We start from the raw sequence: 24,205 nt of genomic DNA, 5'->3' as shown, positions 1-24,205 counted from the left end.
TATGTGAAAGGTATATCAGTCATACTTATACAGTTATCATTTACCGCACAGTATTATTTTGTGGGGAAACTAGATCTCAAAATGACCTCACTTGGGAAGTAGTAGTTGAGCTCCCTGTAGAGACAGCCCCTCAAAATCTAATTATGATGGTGGCTTTTGTGATGGAGATATCTGTTTGCCAAGTATTGAACTGATGTCATTTCTCGCAGGGAGCAAAACTTCCAGTTTTTGAAGAAAGAGAATGCTGCATACTTACTTTGTAGGTATCATCTAATATAAACTGCGGCCTAAAAATATTCCACTAAAGCAGCCAGTGAAAAAGAATCTCACACATAACATAGCCCCCAAAATGTTGACTTTGGTTTACTATTATAAATATATTTCAAGGATATTTGATTAATAATAAGCATTACCCATGCACTACTGACTGTTTTTCATAAATTGCAATTGGAGTCTCCAGTTCAGACTTTCTCAGAGAAAGTGGAGGGTAAAATGAAAGTAGCTTTTGTGGAGAAAGTTTACAGAACAAAATGTTCAGATGATGCATCAAGTAAATCCTTCACCACAAAGCCAAGATAGCCACCAAGAAAAATAAAAGTGCCACATCTTGTGCCAAAACAAAATGTAAGGGCTCATAGCCCGGAACACCTGATCAAAATTAACTGGCATTTTCCCCTTTGCTTTCCTAGTTCCCAATTAGAAAATCATAAGAACTGCATTTTAGAAGGGACTTTTACATTAGAACAAAGGCAAAAGGAAGAACATTGGGTTCTGTGCAGGAATCACTGCGTAAAATGCTATGACCTTTGTTTTGCGGATCAAACTAGAGAATCCTGGTGGCTCCTTCTGACCGTATGAATTTAAAAACATTTAAACAACAAAATCTTCTCAGCTACTATGTTTGAGTGTTCCCTTTGCCGTTGCTTAGGATATTTATGTTTTAATAAGGACATTCTACCTCATAGCTCAGTTTCCAATTCTGACTGACCCTGCATTCAAGACATAATCCTGTGTTTATGTGACCACAGCCAGACGTTCTGGAAATGACTGAGATTGCCAGCCACAAGCCTTCAAAAATCCAAGGTCAGGCTCCACAATATTGTGGTTCACCCATGTATTGCCAGAAGACAGGATACTGGGCTAGATGGACCAATGGTCTGACCCAGTATGTCTGTTCTTACGAAAACTGTAGAAATAGACCAGATCATCCTCTCCAAGACGGAAGATGTAGAGATTCCAATGCCAGAAGGAAGTCAGAAGTCTGACCTCCTGTGTAACACAGGCCATAAAACTTCCACAAAATAATTCCTAGAGCAGATCTTTCAGAACAACATCCAATCTTGATTTAAATATGGTCGGTGATATTGGAAGTGCCAAATTTGAGAGGCATTGCGACTGGGCACTCAGATGTCACAACGCCACTCAGATTTGGCCTGGCTGCTCTTCCATCATGATGGGGAGGATTGTGGGGGCAGCCAGGCAAAATTTCTGTGGCTGGCATTGCAACTTGGCACACAAGTGAATGATGGACAGGCAGTTGGGCCAAACCTGAGTGCCACTGTGACCCTGTGTGCCCAGTCACAATGCTACTCATCACTCAAATTTAGCCCACACCATCTGAGTGCAGCATGGGTGATGGGAGTGAGCAGAGCCACTGGGCAGCCAGGCTCAGGAGAAGCCATCCTAACCTAGGACAGAAGTGGAGCACTCTGCTGCACCATCCTTAACCCACCCATTGCTTTCCTTCACCTTCTCCCCTGTTGCAGACTCCAGACTCACAGAACACCCTCTGGTGGGATATGGAAGAGGGAGGGATGGTGTTGTGGAGCCTGCTAGCACACCAATTGACATGAGAAGAATCAGATCTAGAGACAATCCAGGCCAATGCTACTTATTTAAGCATCATAACACCTCTCTGATGGAGGTATATATTATTATACCCATTTATCAGATGGGCTAACTGAGGAACAGAGAGAATAAGTAACTTTCCTAAGTCACACAGCAACTGAGTGACAGAGTCAGAACTACCCAGGATAGCTGAAAATGAATGGACAAGTCTCCCAATTTTTTCTTAAAGGGCATGATAATCTAATTTGCTGCATGTCTCTTGGGACTGGGAAATGACCTCCAATCAGTGGTATTTAAATATATATAGAACCTTCCAAGACTCAGCACCTAACTGTATTAGCTCCCACGTGGTGTACATTCAGCTTAGCCCTGGGGAAGTGCATGGACATTTCTGTTGTCAATCATGTTATAAAGTCATACGTTGAGACATATGAAGATATCAAGGTCACTTTTGATTCAACATACACAAGTAATGTTGGCAGTACATTAATGGAAGCCATTTTGTTACCTGGCAAGTCTATCTACAAGTGTGCACAGAAAGTATATTATTTACTGCTGGCAATGTAGTTACAGACTTTAGAACAGGGTTTCTCAAACAGGGGTTGCTGCTTGTGTAGGGAAAGCCCCTGGCGGGCCGGGCTGGGCCGGTGTGTTAACTTGCCCTGTCCGCACGTCCGGCCAATTGCGGCTCCCACTGGCTCCAGGCCAATGGGAGCTGCTGGAAGCTCCAGTGGGAGCCACGATTGGCGAGACCTGTGGACTGCCAGGGGCTTTCCCTGCATAAGCGGCAACCCTTGTTTGAGAAACGCTGCTTTAGAACATGTTCAGTGCCTTGACTTCATCACACTAGACTGTGATAGGCTTTAAAAAAGAGAAGATTCGGGAGACTAGCTACATTATGAAAGAGAGACTGGCCTAATGCTTTTGAGAGAATTGTTAGTGCTTTCTGGCAGATGCTAGATTGACAGTACAGTGCTGGAGATTGAGGACTAGTCTACACTAGAAGCTCTGCATTGGCAGAGCTGCCCCAATGCAGCTGCGCCGAATTAGCGCATCTGGTGAAGATGCTCTATGCCAATGGGACAGCTTTCTCCCGTCGGCATAATTACTCCACCTCCGTGAGAGGCGGTAGCTATGTCAGCGGGAGGGTATCTCCCTCAACATAGAGCTGGTGTGGACAGCTCTTAGGTCGCTGTAACTTGCATCACTTGGTGTTTGTGATTTTTTTTCACACCTCCAGGTGACATAAATTATATCGATTTATGTGGTAGTGTAGACCTAATAGATAGACAGCACTGTGCTGGCTCCTCGATGTTGCCTAACAGCTTTTTTCTGGAAAGGGACCAGGTGAAAAGTCAGTCAGTAAGTCAAGTATCAGAGGGGTAGCCATGTTAGTCTGGATCTGTAAAAGCAGCAAAGAGTCCTGTGGCACTTTATAGACTAACAGACGTTTTGGAGTCAGTCATTTCTCTTCATGACTATTCAGTCCTTGGCATCTCTGCTGACATTTGCCAGTAAGACTTTCTTTTGTGATGCGAACATTTGTCCACCAGGGGCTGAACTCAAACTGCAAAATCATTTGGCACACCTCACCAAAACAGCCATTAGATGCTAAAGACTATCAGCCACTGCTTAGATCTGAAACAATGATATAGCAGTGAAAGGCCTCATTACCTCATGCCTAATCTTTTGTGCCATTCAATCCCTCTCAGGTTTGTTGTTTAATCCAGTGAGTTTGTATGAGAGAGGAGGGGTTTGGTGGTGCGTGTGTTTAACCAAACTGGTTAAAGTTAATTGGTTAATCACCTTTCTTGATGATGAAAAAGAGTAAGAACAATAACCGGCACATGGCTTGTCAGTCAAACAGACTGATGTGTTGCTAAACTGGAAACCCAGGTTTTTGAATGAATTCCAAATGTGCCCTTCTCTAGCCAGTGGAGATTAGGAATCCTAAGATATGATACGGGGAAAGGCACAATATGTAGCCATTTCTAGTGTTTCTTCTGTGTTTGGAGAAATCTGAGGGCTTGTCTAAACTTCTGCTTAAATTGATGCAACTTACGTGGCTCATGAATGTGAAAAAACCACGCCCCTGAGTAACATAAGTTACATTGACTTAGGTTTTGTCTTCACTAAGCAGATGTTAGCAACACAGCTGTGCTGCTAAAAGGTGCACAGCATAGCTACTGTTTGTCAGTACTTATTTGCATCTGTGTTGGTCCCAGGATATGAGAAAGAAAAGATGGGTGAGGTCATATCTTTTATTAGAGCAATTTCTGCTGGTTAAAGAGACAAGCTTTTGAGCTCCACGGAGCTCCTCTTAGGTCTGGGACATGTAATCAGAGTGTCACCACTAAATATAATCTGTTCTACCATGTAGTTAGCTGTGGCCCACCTGATTATCTTTCCCAGACCAGAAGATATTACATCATCCACTTTTTCTCTCTCATGTAAAAGTTGTATCATTTGTGGAGCGCAGAAAGGGAAAGGTAGGCACTAACGTTCATAATGTATGAATCCCATACTTTACTGGCCTGTTGTGGAGAAGGGATTTGCCCCATAAATCTCCTGCCTGGATGCTATTTGTACCCTTTTACAACCTTTTTAGATCAGTAACTGATTTTGAATGAGAACCAATTTTTCTCTAACATCCTCCACACTTAACCAGCCCCCAAGGAGGAAAGTTCTGTAGCTAATTTACCACTCACCCCTCAAACAGATTACAATACTAGATCCAGAGAAAACTGTGAAGAATGAGGGGCATTTGGGTATTATTTTAACAAAAAAATGTGTAGCTCAGTTTTCCCTCTCGTTTTGTAATGTTACCCACTGGTTATGAGGGGACTAATTTTTTTCTTGGGATAGGGAATGGGTCAGAGTCACATAGGTGGGTCTGAGTTGGTATGAATGAACTGCCAAGAATTGTTTACATATCAACAGGGTTGCATTGGAGCTACAATGGAAGACAAGTGACTGGACATTAACTTTTGACAACTGGCAGCCAAGGGAAAGGAAATGTGGAAGCAGCTGGACTGGGAACAAAGGACTGAGATGTGAGCACTTGGGTATCAGAACTCTTTCCATTCTAGCCCTAGGACACTTCAATACTGTATTCCAGTTGACTCAGGTCAGGTCTACACTAAAAAGTTAGGTTGACCCAGCTACGTTGTTCAGGAGTGTGAAAAATCCACACCCATGAGCAACGTAATTAAGTGACCTAACCCCTAGGGTTTCTTCCAGGAACCTAGTATCACCTCTCACATTATTGTAGTGTGTCTACACTGAAATGCTACAGCAGTGCGGCTGCAGTGGTGCCGTTGTTACAGTTTAAGTGTAGACATAAAAGCTGCTTTGGTTTGAAAAAGCTGCATTGTGTCCCTGCAAGCATCTGCTGATTGCATAGCTTCCCAAAGGGGTAAATCTGTAACCAGAGTTCCTATTATTTTGGACTGGGGGGAAGAGCCAAGGTGAGAAATGGGAGTGCTAAAGTCAGTGGTATAGCAGGGCCTTATAAAAAGTGGAGTCCTAGGGCCCAGCACTAAAAGGGGTATTCTTCCAAAGAGATTGTCTAAAGATTGGAGGCAGTGTGCCCTTGTGGATCTATAGACAAAGACATTTGACTTTTGAGACAACAAAACAAATCAGCAGCACAGACTGAACTGTTCCCTGCAACTTGCCACATTCCTTAAAAGGAAGTTATTTTATTTACTGCAGATAAAATGCAGGCTGAAACTTTAATTATTAATTCCAGAATTGAATCAAGAAACACTATTAAAATCATTTTCATCTATAAAACAGCTAATAAAAACTCACTTCATTTATTATTTGTAAGACAGCAGTGGTTAGTGACCCCAACCAATCAGTGCCCAATTGTGCTTGTTGCTGTATATACTCAGGCTACGTCTTCACTACCCACCATATCGGCGGGTAGCAATCGATTGCTCAGGGATCGATATATTGCGTCTCATCTAGACACGATATATCGATCCCTAAACGCGCTTATATCGATTCCGGAACTCCACCAACCCGAACGGAGTTGCGGAATCGACAGGGGGAGCCGTGGACATCGATCCCGCACCGTGAGGACGGTGAGTAATTCGATCTTAGATACTTTGACTTCAGCTACGTTATTCATGTAGCTGAAGTTGTTGCATATCTGAGATCAATTTTCCCCCGTAATGTAGACCAGCCCTCAGAGCAGGAGGCAGTCCCTGCCCCAGTGAGCTAAACAGACAAGAGGAAGAAGAAGGAAGTCATCTTTCAGGTTTACGGACAGGGAACTGAGGCACACAAAGATTAAGTGACTTGCTCCAAATCACACAACAGGTCTATGGCAGTGACAGATCTATTGAGTCTCAGTGTAGTGACCTAAACAAATGGTCATCTTTCATTTCATTCATTTCCTCCTGAATTTTTACATGAGTGATTACTTCATGTCAAGTACTGGTCTCATTGAGGAAAATGGCAAAACTCCCATTGCGGAGTGTTGGTCCTTAAAACATAATTGGCTGAAAAAGCTTTTACTTTTCTTTATTTCTTTCTTAAATTGGCCTGTAGACAATAATTTTAAGACTAGTAACTAATTATTTACCAGAGGGACAAGCTTTATTTCCAAAACGTGATGATTTGTTTTTAAGAGTACTGTATATGATTGTCAGTAAGTCACCTAACCACAATTACATTCAGGCAACTGGTTTATTGGTGAGATTCACTAGTTCCACTAGCATGTTGAAACGAGTCTGATCCTGACTTTAATGGGAGATGTTAGATGGGATGGGAATTGAGTTACTACAGAAAATTCTTTCCTGGGTGCTGGCTGGTGAGTCTTGCCCACATGCTCAGGGTTTAGCTGATCGCCATATTTGGGGTCGGGAAGGAATTTTCCTCCAGGGCAGATTGGCAGAGGCCCTGGAGGTTTTTTGCCTTCCTCTGCAGTGTGGGACATGGGTCACTTGCTGGAGGATTCTCTGCACCTTGAGGTCTTTAAACCATGATTTGAGGACTTCAGTAACTCAGACATAGGTTAGGTGTTTGTTACAGGAGTGGGTGGGTGAGATTCTGTGTCCTGCATTGTGCAGGAGCTCAGACTAGATAATCATAATGGTCCCTTCTGACCTTAAAGTCTATAAGTCTATGAGTAGGAACAGATCTGATCTATGTTTACTAGTTTCCTGTTTAATTTGTTGTTTGGCAGAGTATAAAATACCTCTGAGTTCCACAAGATGTCAGTAGAAAAAGAATAAAGTTTTCTTTGTGGCCTCTGTTTATACTTGTTTGTACATGGCAAAAGTGAAACAGAATATCTGTTTTGCTTCTAAAAATTAAAGGACATACTGTTATTTCTAAGAAGAGTCCAGATTTGCTTGCAGGCAGCCAGTAGGGCAGGGAAAGAGGAGACACAAATACATCAGAACATGCAAGGAGGCTGATTATTTTAACTTTTGTCCCATAAAACCTTCACCCAGCAGGTTTTATTTTCTTACTTGCTGTTATAATTACCATAAAAGTTGACATCCTTTAAATACTTTGGGAACTTGGTGTAGCAATTCCAAACTTTGGAATAACAATTTATTGTTAAGGTTTATCAAACATGTCAGGCTAAATGAATCAAAAATGATGAAAACAAATTAAGAACAAGTTACAATGAAAATAATATACAAATACATTACATTATGAGGGCTAAACTCACATCGTAAAATCCTAACACTGGGCTAGTAGGTTTCTAATCATGTCAAGAGAGAATAAATTTATATATAATTTCATTAGGGGTTTGTGCCAGCGTCATGAGAGTGAAGCTCAAGGAGACTCAGAAGATTAAATGCAGCTGTTTCTTATTTTATATCATGTGTGGCTCTAAATTCAGATCTGTACCCTGCCCAGGTTCCTAAGGAGAGCTTCTTTCACCTGCTTATGTATGCACTTCTGCATGTGTCTCTGCTAATCCTTTTTTGGCTCCCGTCTCCTTTTTCTCACACTACTGACTGTTTCTTGCTAGCTTTCTACTCCCAGTGTATCACTCGTTTAACACATTAGTACTGTTGTACTTTCTTCATTGCTGGAGCACACTTCCCCTGTCACTTTAGTGGATCTGACTGGCTCAGTTTCATAACTCACAGCTGAGTATGACATCCTGTTCATGGCTGATATCATTGGTGCACTAGAGGGAGCTAGAGGATAACATGATGCCAGCCAAATTATAGTAAGGGGTTCCAGCCACGTAATTAATCAAGAAGAGGTAATGGGACAGGCAGACCTGATAAATGGAAAAACGTTTTTCTTGTTTTACCTTAAAAAACACATCAGACGGACTTTATCTGGGGACTCTGACATGGGTCTTCAAAATATGATTGGCTGATTTTCAATATTTGCTAGCATGCCATCAAATGAATTGATAGCACTGCCTTACACCCATGATAGCCCTGTATGAGAGGTCACAGGTGGAGCAGACATGCAGTGGGGTCTTTGTGCCCTCTACAGCCTGCAGAGGTGGTTCCATGGCAGGCCCATGTAGGCCAACACAGAAAGGCTACTAGAGACCCAGGGCCCTTCTACATAGATAGTGGAGAGGGTGTGCAGCTGGTGTTCCAGCTTCCAGGTTGAAATAAAGACAATGAGAAGTTATGCCACAGTTTTGTGGTGGTCCATTCTGTTCCTCCAAGTCCCTATGGAGTTCCATGTTCAAAGCCTGATTGATTACTCTGACTTTTTGTGGGTAAGGAGCCCACATTTACCTCAAGCATTTACTTTCCTGTACTGTAACTGGTGTAGTAATGAATATAGGAAACAGGGGTGTTTATTTTAACAATGTATCCTCTGGTTTAATTTTTAAAGGGATTTTCAGTTCAAGTAACATTGGTCTATAATTTTTGAGAAGTCGTCTGCTTCAGAGATAAAATGTGGTATTTATTATGTATTTTGATGTGCTGAATTCAAATATGACAATTAAAACAACTGATTGGCTACTGTTTCTAAGATATTTAAGTTTTACATTTTTAGTCTATGTATATGTGTAGATAGTAGAGTTTTAATCATAAATGTAAACCTAGGTCTTTTCATGTGTTTATGTGGTGCTTTACATGATAAATTTCACCTGTTCCGTTTATGTAACACTTTAAAAATCAGCAAAAGGGTTATATAAATAAAATTTATTATGAACAAAAGGCAAAAAACTATTATGTACATAGTTTAGTCCTATTCAGTGTCTACTCGCGCGCTTCTTGGCTTGTCTCTGTATCATTTAAATGGAGCATCTCTTGTCACTGTCAGCCAATAGTCTGCAAGCACTGATGGCTCCATTTACCCTGATAGTGTTCCCCATTGTTGCAATGTCCTGGTGAAATCGCTTGCCGTGCTTGTCATCCTATGCTGGTGCATGGTCAAATGCATCATCTCGAAGAAGTTCAAAATCTGAGGACCAACAAAGACACCTTCCTTTATCTTAGCTTCACTTAACCTTGGAAATTTTCCATGGAGGTACTTGATAGCTGCTTGTCTTTTGTCAATGGCCCCCCCCCCCCCCGCCCCCCCCCCCCCGCCCCCCCCCCCCCCCCCCCCCCCCCCCCCCCCCCCCCCCCCCCCCCCCCCCCCGCCCCCCCCCCCCCCCCCCCCCCCTTCTTCCCCCCCCCCCCCCCCCCCCCCCCCCCCCCCCCCCCCCCCCCCCCCCCCCCCCCCCCCCCCCCCCCCCCCCCCCCCCCCCCCCCCCCGCCCCCCCCCCCACCCCCCCCCCCCCCCTCCCCCCCCCCCCCCCCCCCCCCCCCCCCCCCCCCCCCCCCCCCCCCCCCCCCCCCCCCCCCCCCCCCCCCCCCCCCCCCCCCCCCCCCCCCCCCCCCCCCCCCCCCCCCCCCCCCCCCCCCCCCCCGCCCCCCCCCCCCCCCCCCCCCCCCCCCCCCCCCCCCCCCCCCCCCCCCCCCCCCCCCCCCCCCCCCCCCCCCCCCCCCCCCCCCCCCCCCCCCCCCCCCCCCCCCCCCCCCCCCCCCCCCCCCCCCCCCCCCCCCCCCCCCCCCCCCCCCCCCCCCCCCCCCCCCCGCCCCCCCCCCCCCCCCCCACCCCCCCCCCCCCCCCCCCCCCCCCCCCCCCCCCCCCCCCCCCCCCCCCCCCCCCCCCCCCCGCACCCCCCCCCGCCCCCCCCCCCCCCCCCCCCCCCCCCCCCCCCCCCCCCCCCCCCCCCCCCCCCCCCCCCCCCCCCCCCCCCTTAACAAAGTTCTTCATCAGACCCAGCTTGTGTGTAAGGCTGGGTAACAAAATCTCCTTGAATTCAACAAGACAAGTGGTGGACTGCAGAACACTTTCCCTCCCAGGCTCCAATGACCTGGTCAGAGTGGCCATCTTTCTTTGATGTAGTGGAATCCTTGCACGACTATCCCATTCACAGAGAAACAGCAGTACTCTGGTTATCCCAGTCCTGCATGACAGCAAGAGAGAACAACTTCAAATCGCCACAAGCTGCCACTGATGTGGTCTAGTTGTGCACCCTCAAAAGTTGTGTTTCATTGTTGTCACTAGGTTTCCTTCATATGGACTGCATGACCAACTGGAATTGATGGCAAAACATTGCCATTATGCAGCAAAACAGCTTTAAGACTCATCTTCGATGAATCAATGAACAGTCTCCACTCATCTGGATCGTGAACGATGTTGAGGGCCCTAACATCACCCGCCAGGAGATTCCACTGCTGTAGTCTGGAGCCCAACAGCTAGATGAGAGCCAATCGACAATTTTAAGCATCATTTTCATTCTCAGTGACCCAGAATTAGTAAAGTTTGACTACATTTATTTCAGAAGCATTTTGGCTGTAGAGCAGTGTAATCACACTATCCATAGAGCATCTTCTTGCTTACAATATCTAAAGCTTGCATTGCTTTTACAATTAAGTTATTTGATTTAATTACTGGAGGAAATATTATGTTTTGTAGTATTTGTCTATAAGAAAGACACCACACAACAACTAAGTAATGGATGTATTGGTTATTGTGAAATAATGCTAACAACTTTGCTATAAAGTTTATGGGCAGAACCTTAACTGGAGATCAGGCCCATTATCTCTCAAGAAGGGGTGGAAGTGTCCCTAGAACCCAAATAAATCTAAATAAAATAAAAGTATGTATCCGAAAAGCTTTCATTGAATAGTGGGAGGAAAACACAAGTAACTTGCATGGCCCCTGCAAGATATTATGAAGTTCTAAAGGCATCTTTGCATTTTTAAAGCTTTATATTCACGCATTTTCCTTTCTGGTGAAACATACACATTCTCAGATAGATGTCATGAAATACGTAGATAGAAATGGATGTGGTGGGAGAAACAGCAGGGGAGATAAATGATATTGTTATGGTGGAAGGCACCAGATGGTGCTGTTACATGTAGTCCTATGGTTCTTTTCCTTAGTATGTGAGCACTGTTCGGTCTTGGAAGAAATGCTGCATTGTTTTTATTTTTGTGATGTCATTTCTCATTGAAGGGGCTGTAGCAAGTGGCAGAAGAATTTGTTCTCTGTCATCATGTCAGTAACTAGAATCACGGCTGGGGGCAGAGTTGCTTCTTAGGAACTGGGCGTTAGTGTTTGGGCTGAGATTCCTTTGCGCTCTTTGTGGCACCTCTGTCCCAGAACAGATGTATATAGTTTAAAATAAACAGGTTGCACTAAGATGACACCTCTACTCTGTGTCACTGATTTCTCTTTCAATACTGTATTGATCTGTAGACATTTGCTACTGCTTAGTAGAGGGGTGTCAATAAGTAGACATATATTACAAGGGTATGTTTGTGCACATGTGGCGAGAGAGGGAGATGTTTGTATGTATAAAGTCCTTGTGACCTTAACTTTATAGGCAATGTGGAGAATGCCATTGTTCAAAGGCTTAAGAATAAAAAGAAACAAGGAATGTTTTGCTATTCTAGTGAAAATAATGCCACATTTGGTTATGAGAAATTTGTAAAGGTTAGAAGACTTGTATGTGACAAATTTTCTGCAGTCAGATGATTCAAGAAGAAGCAATGTGATGGGAAGCTGAGGCCTTTTAATTCTTTTGACTCCTTGCTTACTACCATACTTCTGACTAATATACAGGCTTCACTAGAAACAATAACATAAAAGGGAATTTTAAAGACCTGTAAACATGCATAATGGCCAAATTCCTTGGTATGTAATATGTTCCAAAACTACATATTGATGAGGGCCCAGTGGAACCTTCTACATAAAATCTAGAGGAAGCAGTCCCCTGGCTGGTAGTTCTGTGGTGCAAGTGGGAACATTTTTCTCTCACAGGCGCATGATCTCTGACTATGCATTTGGAGACCTGGTCTTCCACAACTCTGCCAGGATTCAGGCAGTAGCTCACACTTTTTGCCCTCTGCAGTTGTGCAAGGCATCTCAGCTTCAGTGCAATGTGAAATGCCAGCAGACATGAATTGTAGCATCCAGTACCAAAAATGTCTTATCCTGTTTACACACTATTAGCCCAACTATTTTACATTTGTGGATGTATCACATATATGTTTTTTTCTCCTCTTGGCAGGTGATATTGGTGAAAAAGAAGAATGAGAATGATTACTTATCCATAACTCCCAGCAGTATGTCAGGTACTCATATTTTCTCTGAAGTCTCTACACAGTGTCAATTAAAATAATATATAATATTTTATGGGCACTGAGTGCTTTTCAAAGGTTCTGAAATGAACTGGTCCTGGAGACAGAAGTCCTCCTTGTACCCCCAGAACAGGTATAAGTCGGGTAGCAAGATTCCCTCATATCACCCTGATGATGTGCCTCAACTCCCCTGCTGGAGGGGCCTGCTCCACGGAGGAAGGGAGTAGTTCATTCTCTGTGACCATGCCTTCGTGGACTTCTCTGCTGAAACTGCCAACACGGTGGCAATTGCTACCAACTATGTGAAGGGTTACGGTGGTTTCTCTGATGAGGACATGTCCTCTAAGGACTGGACTGAAATAAACTCAGACCATCAAGCAATCATCCTGTAAAAATGGCTTTCTTTACTACTGATCTGGGCTGAACTGAGGCTGAGGATGTCAAGGCGAAAGGCTTTGGAATTCATTTCAAGTCTCCTTGACCAGCCTGTCCCCCTTCTAGATATAAAATATGGGAATGTTCACTTAGCATTAGAATCACGGCTGTAAAAAAAACTGTAATGCAAGAGTGGGATGTCTACAAAGATGCAATATACAGAAATGATGTGGAATCCCAGAGAATCTCTCACTTTCACTGTACATTTCTAGGTGTTTTTAATTCATATTTTCAAAAAGAAACTGTGGGTGCTGCCATATTTTTCAATAGCTTTTTATCATTTCAAAACTTGCATGTTGTATTTTAAAAGCTCCTGTGTGAGATGCAGGATGCAAAATTTGAGCTGGTTGGGGGAAGTCACAACAGGTCAGACTGAATTCCAGTCACTATGTTCAGGGGGCATTCCATCTCTACTCCCTGGGAATGTCCAGTGCCCCACAGGGGGCAAGGAGAGGTAGGTCATGGCTTTATCCCTCCCCCCATGCACTGTGCAGCAGAGGGTAGAAAGCTGCACCCCCAAAGGGCACAAAAGTACCCAGTACTCTGGCCTTGTGGACTGGGACCTCCTGGAGACATTTTGACTCCCCAACGCAAAATGTCTCATTATGCTTTCCCAGGGGAAGTGTGACTGAACTGCCCTGGATGCAAGGAAGAGGTTAACTGGTATAACTTGGCTCTTTAGCATTTATAAATAGGAGTAAGCACCACAGACATGTGTAAAGCAAAAACGGCTGGGTGAAAGAAACTGATTTTAAAATAAAAGTGTCAGTGCAGCTGCTGCTCTCAAATGTTCTTCATCCCGATCCATTTTAATTTTTCATTTCTTATTAAATGAAATGAAATGAATTTCTTATTAAACAGCTTGTAATCCCCCTGCATGATTGAGAATGGAGAAAGGAGTATGCTTGGGATATAAAGCTTTTCAAATCTTTGCCTACAGCATTGCTAGAAAAAGGTCTAAAGCCAGATGGGAGGTCATCCATAATAAATTAAAATAAAGGTCTAGATTCTGCTCTCTAAAGTCCATGGAGCTACCATTCATTTACACCCATGTGACTGCGAGCAAAATCTTGCCCAAACTGTGTTAGATTGCCTCGAATTATATCTTATATTATACTGAATGTATAGCTACTCACTTCTTTATACATCGCCCCCTTGCATGTATGCTGCATTTTTTATTACTGTTGATTACTTAGTAGATATTGGTCAAACATTCCGGTCCTTACTGAAATCAGTGGTAGATATGCCTGAGAAAGGATTGCAGGATTTGGCACACTGTGTAATAACCAAGTAAGTCACAGTTACTGTGCAAGTGGTTATTTTTGAATTATTTTATTCTGGTGGATTTAAAATATCAACTTTAACATTGTACTAGTGTGATTATTTTGAAGTGAATGTTTGTGTGTGCTGTGTCTATCTGTCTTACTCTCTAGCTGTATCTGTAGCTAGACATAAAGATAAAGAGAGATGCCAAATTTTCCAAAATGATTTTGTGTGCCTCAATCTTTGGATGCCCAACTTAGGTGGCTTGCCCCTTTAAGGGCTAAAGGCCTGAGGCAGTCAACCCTAGTTACTCAGGAGACACATCTGAGCAGGGATCAGGTGATTCCACTGTAAGAGCAGTGGGAAACTGCAGAAAGAGGAGGATACTCAGGGAGAAACAGTCAAAGAAAGGTATGGCAGAGAGTGCAGAAGAGCTGCCCTGAGCAGGAGGCTCTTGCAGGAGACCCTTGACCAGGGAAAGTTTGGATCTGGAAGCCAGAACCAGAGGGCTGAAGAAGGCTAAGGGGCAGGGAAAACAGACTCCATGGGAGTAAAAAAAAATAATCTCCAGCCAGGTAGGGCTGAGAGTGGCCTGCTATGGCAGGGAAATGCTGCACAGAGCAGAGTCAGGGGGAAAAGAGAAGCCCAGGACTGAGTTTTGTTTTATGTCTTATGTCAATAAATTAGACCCCAGGAGAAGGGGGATTATTGGACATAAAGCCTGAGTGTATTTAATAAGTGAACGGGAGAAACTGAGGCAGACTGTCTGTCTGAAGATTGACCTCAGGCCACGAGGGGATGTTCAGGACAAGAGGCAGTTGGCTAGGTGACACACTTTATGGGGCCTGATTTTTCAGAGTGGGACTCCTTTGTATGTAAATGTATAAAATACGAAATTGAAAATGGCACTATTGTGCAGTGTTTTTATGTGAGAGCCAAAATAAAAAATAAATTCTTACACAAATGTGAATGTGCATTTATTAGAATGCAGACTTATAATACATTTAATTTGCCGTGGATCATAGCCACAGGTATCTAAGTAATCCTACAGAGTGCATGAAATTCTGTAATTTCTGGCTCAGGGAAGGCAGCCGGTCTGGCATGCATTGTGTTGCTCTGTACATCTTTTCTATCATTATCAGTTGTGAATCTCAAATGTTGCAGTCTATGTGATGCACGCATTTAGAGACGTACATTTTTACTACAGATTATAATGATCACACATTCAAATAAAGGGGAAATTCAAGAAGAGGGGTAGTTTCGCACACTGCAGGTAGGATTCAGAGTTGAGTATGGTTTCAAATACATGTATGCTGGTACCTTCAAATAGCTGCCTTCAGCATCGTAGGCATCGTAACTGATGACAAATTATACTGTCCATGTATCATATGTAAATATACATGCATGTATAATTATAACTTTGTTATTTCAAAAGCAAATTCTTTTAAACATGTTAAAGGCACTTATTCTCAGTTCTGATCAACTCCATAGCAAATTAGATGTTTTTAAAGAAGCCATGTTTGAATTGCACCAGAAATGTCTTAAAGGGTTATTTTATTTATGCATGGATAGCTAGCAAATGCCCAAGTGAGTATTTACCCCCCTCCCCAAAATGTCATAATGGCAGTGAGATATGTTAACTCAAAGAGTAATATTTGCAGAAAGATAAAAGTACCTTGGAAACAAGGGCTTATACAGAAACTGCCTTTTCAGCTAGAACGATAACTTTACTGTAATACAGATGTAGAATAGAATATAGGCTACGAACTAGTATTCTCTTTGAGCTGATGTACTTTCAATAAATAAGCAAGAATGTGAATCACACTTTATAACAAAACTTTCCTTTGTTCAAATATTCTAGCAGAGCTGATGCTTGAAGCATCACCCCTGAGTAGCAGTAACATATTCACTGATGGTCTGATCCTGCTTCCATTGAAGTCAGTTGTGAAATATCCATTGACACAATTGGTGCAGGCAGGGTCAAGTCTTGAGACACCAGTCTTGCAGTCCTTCCTCAGGCAAACCTCACATTGGCTTCACTTACAGTGGGAACTGACCAAGGAATCAAGTCTGGGCCAAAGTGTGAGCAAGTAAATAGCAGCTGCAGTTTACAGTAAATTCACATTCATTTCTGCTTTACAATATACTGAAGTAGAATACTAAGTCCTGTTGAAGTCATTGGGATTTTTTGCCATTAACTTCAGTGGGGCCAGGATTTCACCCTAAGTGTGTATCTTTTTATAATTTATCCAGAAATTGGGCTTCAACTACCAGATATTAGTACAGTTCTGTTTGAGAATGACCATTAAGTTGAATCAAGATAGGAATTATAATATAATTAAGTGCTTACGTTGGAGAATAGAATTTAAATGTCATAAATGCATATTTTCAGAAAGCAGACCTTAATATGCAGTATTTCTTGTAATAGGTCACTCATTTGGAGAAGGAAAATAATCAGCTTTTATGAAAACAAATCTATCTGCAAATGAGTAGCTGCAAGACTAGTTAATGTAATTTCAAAGAACTGGGAAAAGTAATAGGTTCAGATAAAACTGTCACCTTTTCTGTGTACTTTGTTTCTCTGTAATGCTCATTAACCTGTAGCATTATCAGGGCCGGTGCAAGGATGTTTCGCACCCTAGGAGAAACATCCACCTTACGCCCCCCCCCTCGCACCTCCACCCTGAGCCCCCCGTGGCTGCTACGCCCCTCCGCCCTGAGACACCCCCCTTGCGGCAGCTCCCCACCCACCACCCTAAGGCATCCCCCCCCGCCCCAGCTCACCCCTGCTCCATGCACGAGCACCCCGAGCACACCATCGCTGCTTCACTTCTCCCGTCTCCCAGGCTTGCGGCACCTAAGCTGATTGGCTCTGCAAGCCCGGGAGGCGAGAGAAGTGAAACAGCCACGGCGTGCTCGGGGAGGAGGCGGGGCAGAAGTGAACTGGGGCAGGGAGTTCTTCTGCGTGCCACCCCCTCCTACACCTTATTTGCTGCAGGCGGCCCTCCCCGCGCTCCTCTGCCCCAGCTCGCTCCGCCTAAATGCCAGCGGCGACCGGGGCAGCCGAAGATCCGGCCGCCGCAGTCGTTGCCGAAGAAAATGGCGCCCCCTAAATCCCAGTGCCCTAGGCGACTGCCTAGGTCGCCTAAATGGTTGCACTGGCCCTGAGCACTATGCAATAATTCAGATGGAAAACAGTTGATTGTCAAGTATCATTTGAAGAGTGATTTCTCGTAAATTCCCTCAATGATCTTCTTAGGATAACTTAATTTAACCTACATCACTGTGTGGCACAGCAAGTTGTCTCCCTGTTCTTGTCCAGCAGAACATGACAAAAAGCCCACTAACTGAGTAGTATTACTTCCTTTAACTAACGGACTTTTTAGAAGGACAGTAAATACTTCAATGTAAGGTTTGGTTAGTCCAGGATTCAGCAGCTTTGTAGTAAGCTATTGGGGATTTTCAAAAGGTTAGCAAGATTTATAATGTGGGCTGATTTTGCATGAAGCTGTGACTCACTTCACAAAAGCCCTTTTTACTTTGGAAGGTGTATTTTCTGATGTGCAGTTAGAAATAACATGTAATAGGTGGTTGCATGTCGACATAGTAGCTTATTGTTATTTTTTATTCTTTTGGTGTAACTGATACTTTTTTATTTATCCAGTGTTTTTGCCTTTACAGATACTATTTCTTAGCACTGCATTGGGATTATTTTTGCTTTACAGAAAACAAGTTTCTACTAAAACACTTTCATGTTCTCAAAACAAGGAGAGCTTATCTCTGTACACCTGTGAAGGTGCCCAATTTGAATGCTTTATTTAATACTGCAGTCATGACTCAGGTAAACAACCATTCCCTTTTCCAAACAAAAGGCACTTTTGTTTTCAAGAAAATAAAATCACATTTAGGTCAATTTTAATAATGAATGGAGGAAGCAAATCCCTCTACTTTTTTTTTTAAACTCTGTAAAGCCATTTTCTCAAGCATGGTTCATTCTTTTAGAATCTTGGTGCTCTCTTCTTTTCTAGTGCTCTCAATAAGCAAAACAGTATGTTTGAGTCAGTTTCTAAAATCTTATTTTCAAAAATGTTGGATATTTCAGCCTGCCACTTCCTCGACAATTAGATTGGTCAGTTTCATTTGGAACAAAGGCTGTTTTCTTTTGGAACTTTGTTTTCCTGAAACATTGCCTTGTGATTAGAGCATGGAACTATGAGTAAGGAGTCCTGGATTCCATTTGCAGCTGTGCTATTAGCTAGCTGTCACTCTGTTATATCTGTCACTCTGCCCCCATAAATTGAAGTGATTGCAGTACATTATTGTTGTAAGTCTTATTTGTTAATTTCAAATGAAAAACAATTTTGAAACAGCTAAAAAAAAACGAAACTAAATCAACCTATTTCCCTGCGTTCTTTCCCAGATTGAGTCAGTAGACCAGAAACCAATACAGAGACATTTCTAAAAGGACCTCAAAACTACTATCCACCCACCACAAATGTTTCATAGACCCAACCACAGACCATCATTTATTTCTACTACAGGCCAGAGACACCAGAATCTCACTTATCCTCCATATATATACTGAGGATTTGATCATACTCAATTCCAACTGCCTCCTGGGCAACAAAAATGATTAAGGGGCTGGAGCACATGACTTATGAGGAGAGGTAGAGGGAACTGGGATTATTTAATTCTGCAGAAGAGAAGAATGAGGGGGACTTTGATAGCTGCTTTCAACTACCTGAAAGGGGGTTCCAAAGAGGATGGATCTAGACTGTTCTCAGTGGTAGCAGATGACAGAACAAGGAGTAATGGTCTCAAGTTGCAGTGGGGAGTTTAGGTTGGATATTAAGAAAAACTTTTTCACTAAAAGGGTGGAGAAGCACTGGAATGCTTTACCTAGGGAGATGGTGGAATATCCTTCCTTAGAGGATTTTAGTAAGCTTGACAGGCTTAACAAAGCCCTGGCTGGGATGATTTAGTTGGGGATTGGTCCTGCTTTGAGCAGGGGGTTGGACTAGATGACCTCCTGAGGTCCCTTCCAACCCTGATATTCTATGGTCAAAAGAGCTCCATCTTAATCTCCAGATAATATCTAAAATAACACCTTCCCTGTCTCCTATTTCACTTAGAGCTAGCAAAAACAATCTAAACCATGCATCTCCCTGTACTGGCTGGAAACCCCACTAGATCTTCCTTTCATACTTATCCTCCACACGTGAGTTAAAGAATCCACCCTTCAGGTGCAGAGAACATATCCAATCATATCCGATTCACTCTATAGACCTCATTCACCAAAACAATGAACATTTATCATGGGGAGAAAAGAGTTGACAGAGCTTCAGAATGTAATGTTTTTATTTGTAGTCAATAATTGAAAAAATGTATCATTATAATACAGTCTCACCCCTGATAGTTGGCTAATAATATTAGTGATAGTCATTTTAGAAATGCTGGTAGACATGTAAATATATAATGGGCAGGGAATCGGTAACAAAGTTAAGCTTCATTGTTGAGCTTCAGCTACAATTGTCCTCATTCTCAAGTAGTTAGGATTTTTTATAATGAATGTAGGCCATTCTAATGATGATTGTATTAATGTTGTAAATTAGTGGCTATTTATTTACTTGCTTAATTCTAGCTCGTTTTTGACTTGGTATTATTATTATTTTACTGTGTTGATAAAGAGAGGATGCTATGGGCTGCTTCTGGCTTTGCAGAATGTGAACACATTCACAAGGCCTTTAAAAATTCTAAATGGAACTTCTTAGAGTTGTAAGTGTAAAAGAAGCTTCTCTTCACATCCCTATCACACATTCTTTCCAAAGATGTTTGTTGTTGGCCTGTTTGGACAAGCGTTCTCAGTATTATCTATATTTTCTTTCATCAGTTCCTTAAACCTTTGTTAGTTTTAGCAGTTGCCCTTTACGGGCATATCTACACTGCAATTAAACACCCACGGCTGGCAGGTGTCAGCTGACTCACACTAACGAGTAGAATTCGAGCCCAGTGAGGCCAACTCAGCTGACACCAGCCAAACATGGCTGTTTAATTGCTGGGTAGACATACCCTCCATCAGTGGTGCACAACCTTATTACACAGGAGACCACATAAACTTAAGCACAACCTTGTGTGGGCCAAACAGATTGTACATATTTCTTTGGGTAAATTAAAATGGTGTAAACATAACAACAAAATGCTAACGGATTGGCCATTATATCATGTTGAAGCAGGCCACAGGCTTTTTAAATACTCTGGTGGACTGTGAACGACCCACAGGCCTCAAGTTGGCATCCTTGCCATGCATGATCACAGCTCAAGATCAAATTCCTGAACTAAAATGGCTTAAACCAGGTTATCTTAAATTAGCACTTGAAGAACAAAAAGCTTAGCTGTGTAAACATAGCCCCAGACTCTGGCGTCTGTAAGGCCTCAGTGGACCTTGGCCACATAATCTGTCTGTTCCACAGATTTAAAGCTGAGATTCAATGCTTAGAAATTTCCTCCTTTGAAATCAGACCACAACTCCATACATTTTCATAAGATCATGATAGCAACAGAAACAGCTTCAGACCTCTGAAGAGAAGATGGGCACCTTCCTTGGGTGAGTGACTGGCTTATCAGAGCTTCATGTCCTTTCCAGATACTCAGAAAGCCATTTTCTACTTGTTCCCAAGGAGACTTTCATAGCCGAAGTGTATTAGCAGGCATGTGGAAATCTGTCCACACTTTTTCACGTCCCTGTCGGTTGGATCTGCAGGCCTTTGCGGTGAAGCCTTTCAGCATCAAGTTTTTCATTCTGTTTAAATGCTTTTCACTTTCTGTGTCTATGGGTGTTTCCCCCTCCCTGTCTTGAATGGGGATGGAGGTTAAAACTCTGGAAGAGGTTGGATGAATATTTCTCTTCCTGCTGCAGAACATTTGGATTAGAGTGATAGTCAAGGAAGATGGATAGCATAGAATATACACTATATATGTGCACACTGTATATATAATTTGGTACCCTAGCATGCCTCTAACAAAGTAATAACATATATTTCCTCCACCCAAAATTAGAACTGGCAAAATTGTTTTTGGCCTTTTAAAAGCTATTCATGATTTTTTCACATGCTTCTATTGTTTTGCTTTCTTAAACTACTAAGTAGTTCACTGCTTGCCACTATGTAAATGGTCCATTCCTCTTAAGTCACCAGTGTTATGTACCAACTACTGTTCCATGTAGCGCCCACATACTGTTTGCTTTCGTAAAATAATTGATGGTTTGTCATATGTTTGTTTTGTTTATTTTTAATGGCAGCATTTTTCTCTCTATATACAAACTCTAATGCACACACATCAATATTGTAACCTAGAATTTTCAAATCTGTGTGCCAAAAGCAAAACACTAAGACCATATTTAAGATCCTAAATAAAGTAAGGCCTCTTATTAGGTGCCTAAATATGGCTACAGAAACCTAACTGTAGGCTTCCAGAATTGAAAGTGTTGGTCCTAGAGTCTAATTATAAGAACAAAGGTGTCTTCAAAGTGGACATAATTAATATATGCCATGTTCATTAATCATTTTGTTATCTGTGTTCATCTGCTATTCCAACCACTGAATTGAAATAATATACATTAAAAACTGGAGGCTAAGGTTTTTCCCCCGCACTGTGGTACCCCTACCAGTGCATAGCAGCACTAAAGCCAGTATAATCTCAGTGGAGGACCTCAAGGAAAACCTACAACTATAGGAAGTGATATTGGCAGTTCAGTAGGTAGCATGCTTCCCTTTCAGCCAGTATGAACCAGGGAACAAGCACGCTGTTATTCGGTGCTGTACTGCTGGCGATGTTTACTTTCAGATGAGATTTCATACTGAATTCCTGACTTTTTGCGGTCATCAAAGATCCTGTGACATTTTTCAAAACAGTAGTAGTGTTAACCCCAGTGTCTTGACCAAATTTTGCCTAAGTGAGATATTCTTTGCTTTCATATTTGATAATTCCTGACTTCCATGCTGACTTGTGGAACCAGAGAGATTGTATCATAATAATTCAGAAGCTTTAGAAAAGAAGCCAGCTCCTTGAAGTGAGTGATATTCCAGTTTGAGACTGGACAAAGGCAATCTGAATTATTTGAATGACTCATGGCCAGAAAGCCGGGGCGAAGAAGAAGGATCACTTCATTTCCCTCACAGCTGCAGTAAAGTATCATACAAATTTCTAAGACCATAGCTGATCAAGTTCAGACGTAGTTTTCTACAAATGATGCTTTTGCCTCCTCTTTTTACTTTGCTATAGGTCCTTCAGCCTGTCACCAAGAATTAAAAGAGGCACCGGATATACCTTTGGCCATAGTATAAATAATAAATATAATAATAATGCGTTAATATGGTGTGTGGTTATTTATTTATTTTTAAACTTCCTCCTCATAGATTTTGTCTACCTTATGGAAATCTGAAAAAATCCATTAAAACTAACCTTTTATGTGCCTGCATTGTTTTATGGCAACTCTCCAGTTTTATTGCTTATCATCACAGTTTGCCACGCCTTCCCATTCACCTCTATTTTTTCATTTATTTTTCCTTTACTATTTTTTTCTTTCATTAGCTGTCCCAAGACTACATATTCAGTCATTGAAATCTAGGGCCCTGAGTCAATTGCAGAAGAACTCCAATTAACTTCAGTGGTGCCAGGATTTTATCTGGCCCCAAGTAGTGAGAGCATCAGACCCTGTGCTTCAATACATGAGGCAGTTGCTGCTGGTTAACTTGCAAATGGGCTAACATGTCCCTCTAGATATTATTTTCCTCTGATTCATTTTTCCCTATGAGTAATTAGGAACTTCTGTTTACATGAGCATAATCCTGCCCAAATTCCTAAGGATGACACAAAGCTGGGAGGTATTGCCAATACAGAGAAGCACCGGAATATCATACAGGAAGATCTGGATGACCTTGTAAACTGCAGTAATACTAATAGGAAGTAACAGAGGAGGAGAAGGACCTCGGAGTATTGGCTGATCGCAGGATGACTATGATCCACCAATGTGGTATGGCCATGAAAAAAGCTAATGCGGTCTTGGGATGCATCAGGTGAGGTATTTCCAGTAGAGATAAGGAGGTGTTAGTACCATTATACAAGGCACTGGTGAGACCTCATCTGGAATAGTGTGTGCAGTTCTGGTCTCCCATGTTTAAGAAGGATGAATTTCAATGCAGAGGTCAGAGAGGGTCTAACTAGGTGATCGAGGACGGAAACCTGTCATATGCAGGGACTCAAGAGGCTTGTTTGTTTAGCCTAACAAAAGAAGGCTGAGGGAGTATGATTGCTCTCTATAATATATCAGGAATCATACCAGGAGAGAGAGGAATTATTTAAGCTCAGTACCAATGTGGACAAGACAATGGAATAAACTGGCTTCAGGAGTTAGACTTGAATTAGACGAAGGTTCTAACATCAGAGGATGAAGTTCTGGAATGCCTTCCAAAGGAGCAGAGGAGTTAAAGAATATGCTTCTAAGACTAAGCGCAATAAGTTTATGGAAAGGATGGTATGATGGGATAGCCTAATTTGGGCAATTAATTGATCTTTAACTATTAGTGGTAAATATGCCCAATGGCTGTGATGGAATACTAGATAGGATGGGATCTGAGTTACTACAGAGAATTCTTTCCTGGGTGTCTGGCTGATGAGTCTTGCCCACATGCTCAAGGTTAACTGATTGCCGTATTTGGGATCGGGGAGGAATTTTTCTCCAGGGCAGATTGGCAGAAGGCCTGGGTGGGGTTCGCCTTCCTCTGCAGCATGAGGCATGGGTCACTTGTTGGAAGGTTCTCTGCACCTTGAGGTCTTTAAACCATGATTTGAGGACTTCAGTAACTCAGACATAGGTTAGGAGTTTGTTACAGGAGTGGATGGGTGAGTTTCTATGGCCTGCATTGTGCAGGAGGTCAGACTAGATGATCATAATGGTCCCTTCTGACCTTAAAATCTATTATTCTAACTTAATCCCCAGCGTATCTGCACTGCAAATGGTAGCTGGCACTGATAGTCCGTCAAAAAAGTATCTACACGGGTTCGTACAGAAGAGCTTG

The 24,205-nt window shown here is 42.7% G+C and overlaps 1 protein-coding gene across 1 annotated transcript in view; it reads left to right on the top strand.

Annotated features, from left to right (window-relative positions):
- The window catches only part of THRB (thyroid hormone receptor beta), a 262,087-nt gene that overhangs the window by 181,401 nt on the left and 56,481 nt on the right, over nucleotides 1-24,205 (top strand). Inside the window, exon 2 of the mRNA XM_032781166.2 lies at nucleotides 12,362-12,425. Within this exon, the coding sequence (XP_032637057.1) occupies nucleotides 12,419-12,425 (7 nt within the window). The 5' untranslated portion in view covers nucleotides 12,362-12,418. The remainder of the gene's footprint in view (nucleotides 1-12,361; nucleotides 12,426-24,205) is intronic.

The sequence above is a fragment of the Chelonoidis abingdonii genome, chromosome 2, assembly GCF_003597395.2.
Source record: "Chelonoidis abingdonii isolate Lonesome George chromosome 2, CheloAbing_2.0, whole genome shotgun sequence".
Lineage (NCBI taxonomy): Eukaryota > Metazoa > Chordata > Testudines > Testudinidae > Chelonoidis > Chelonoidis abingdonii.
This window is presented reverse-complemented; position numbering and strand designations above follow the sequence as displayed.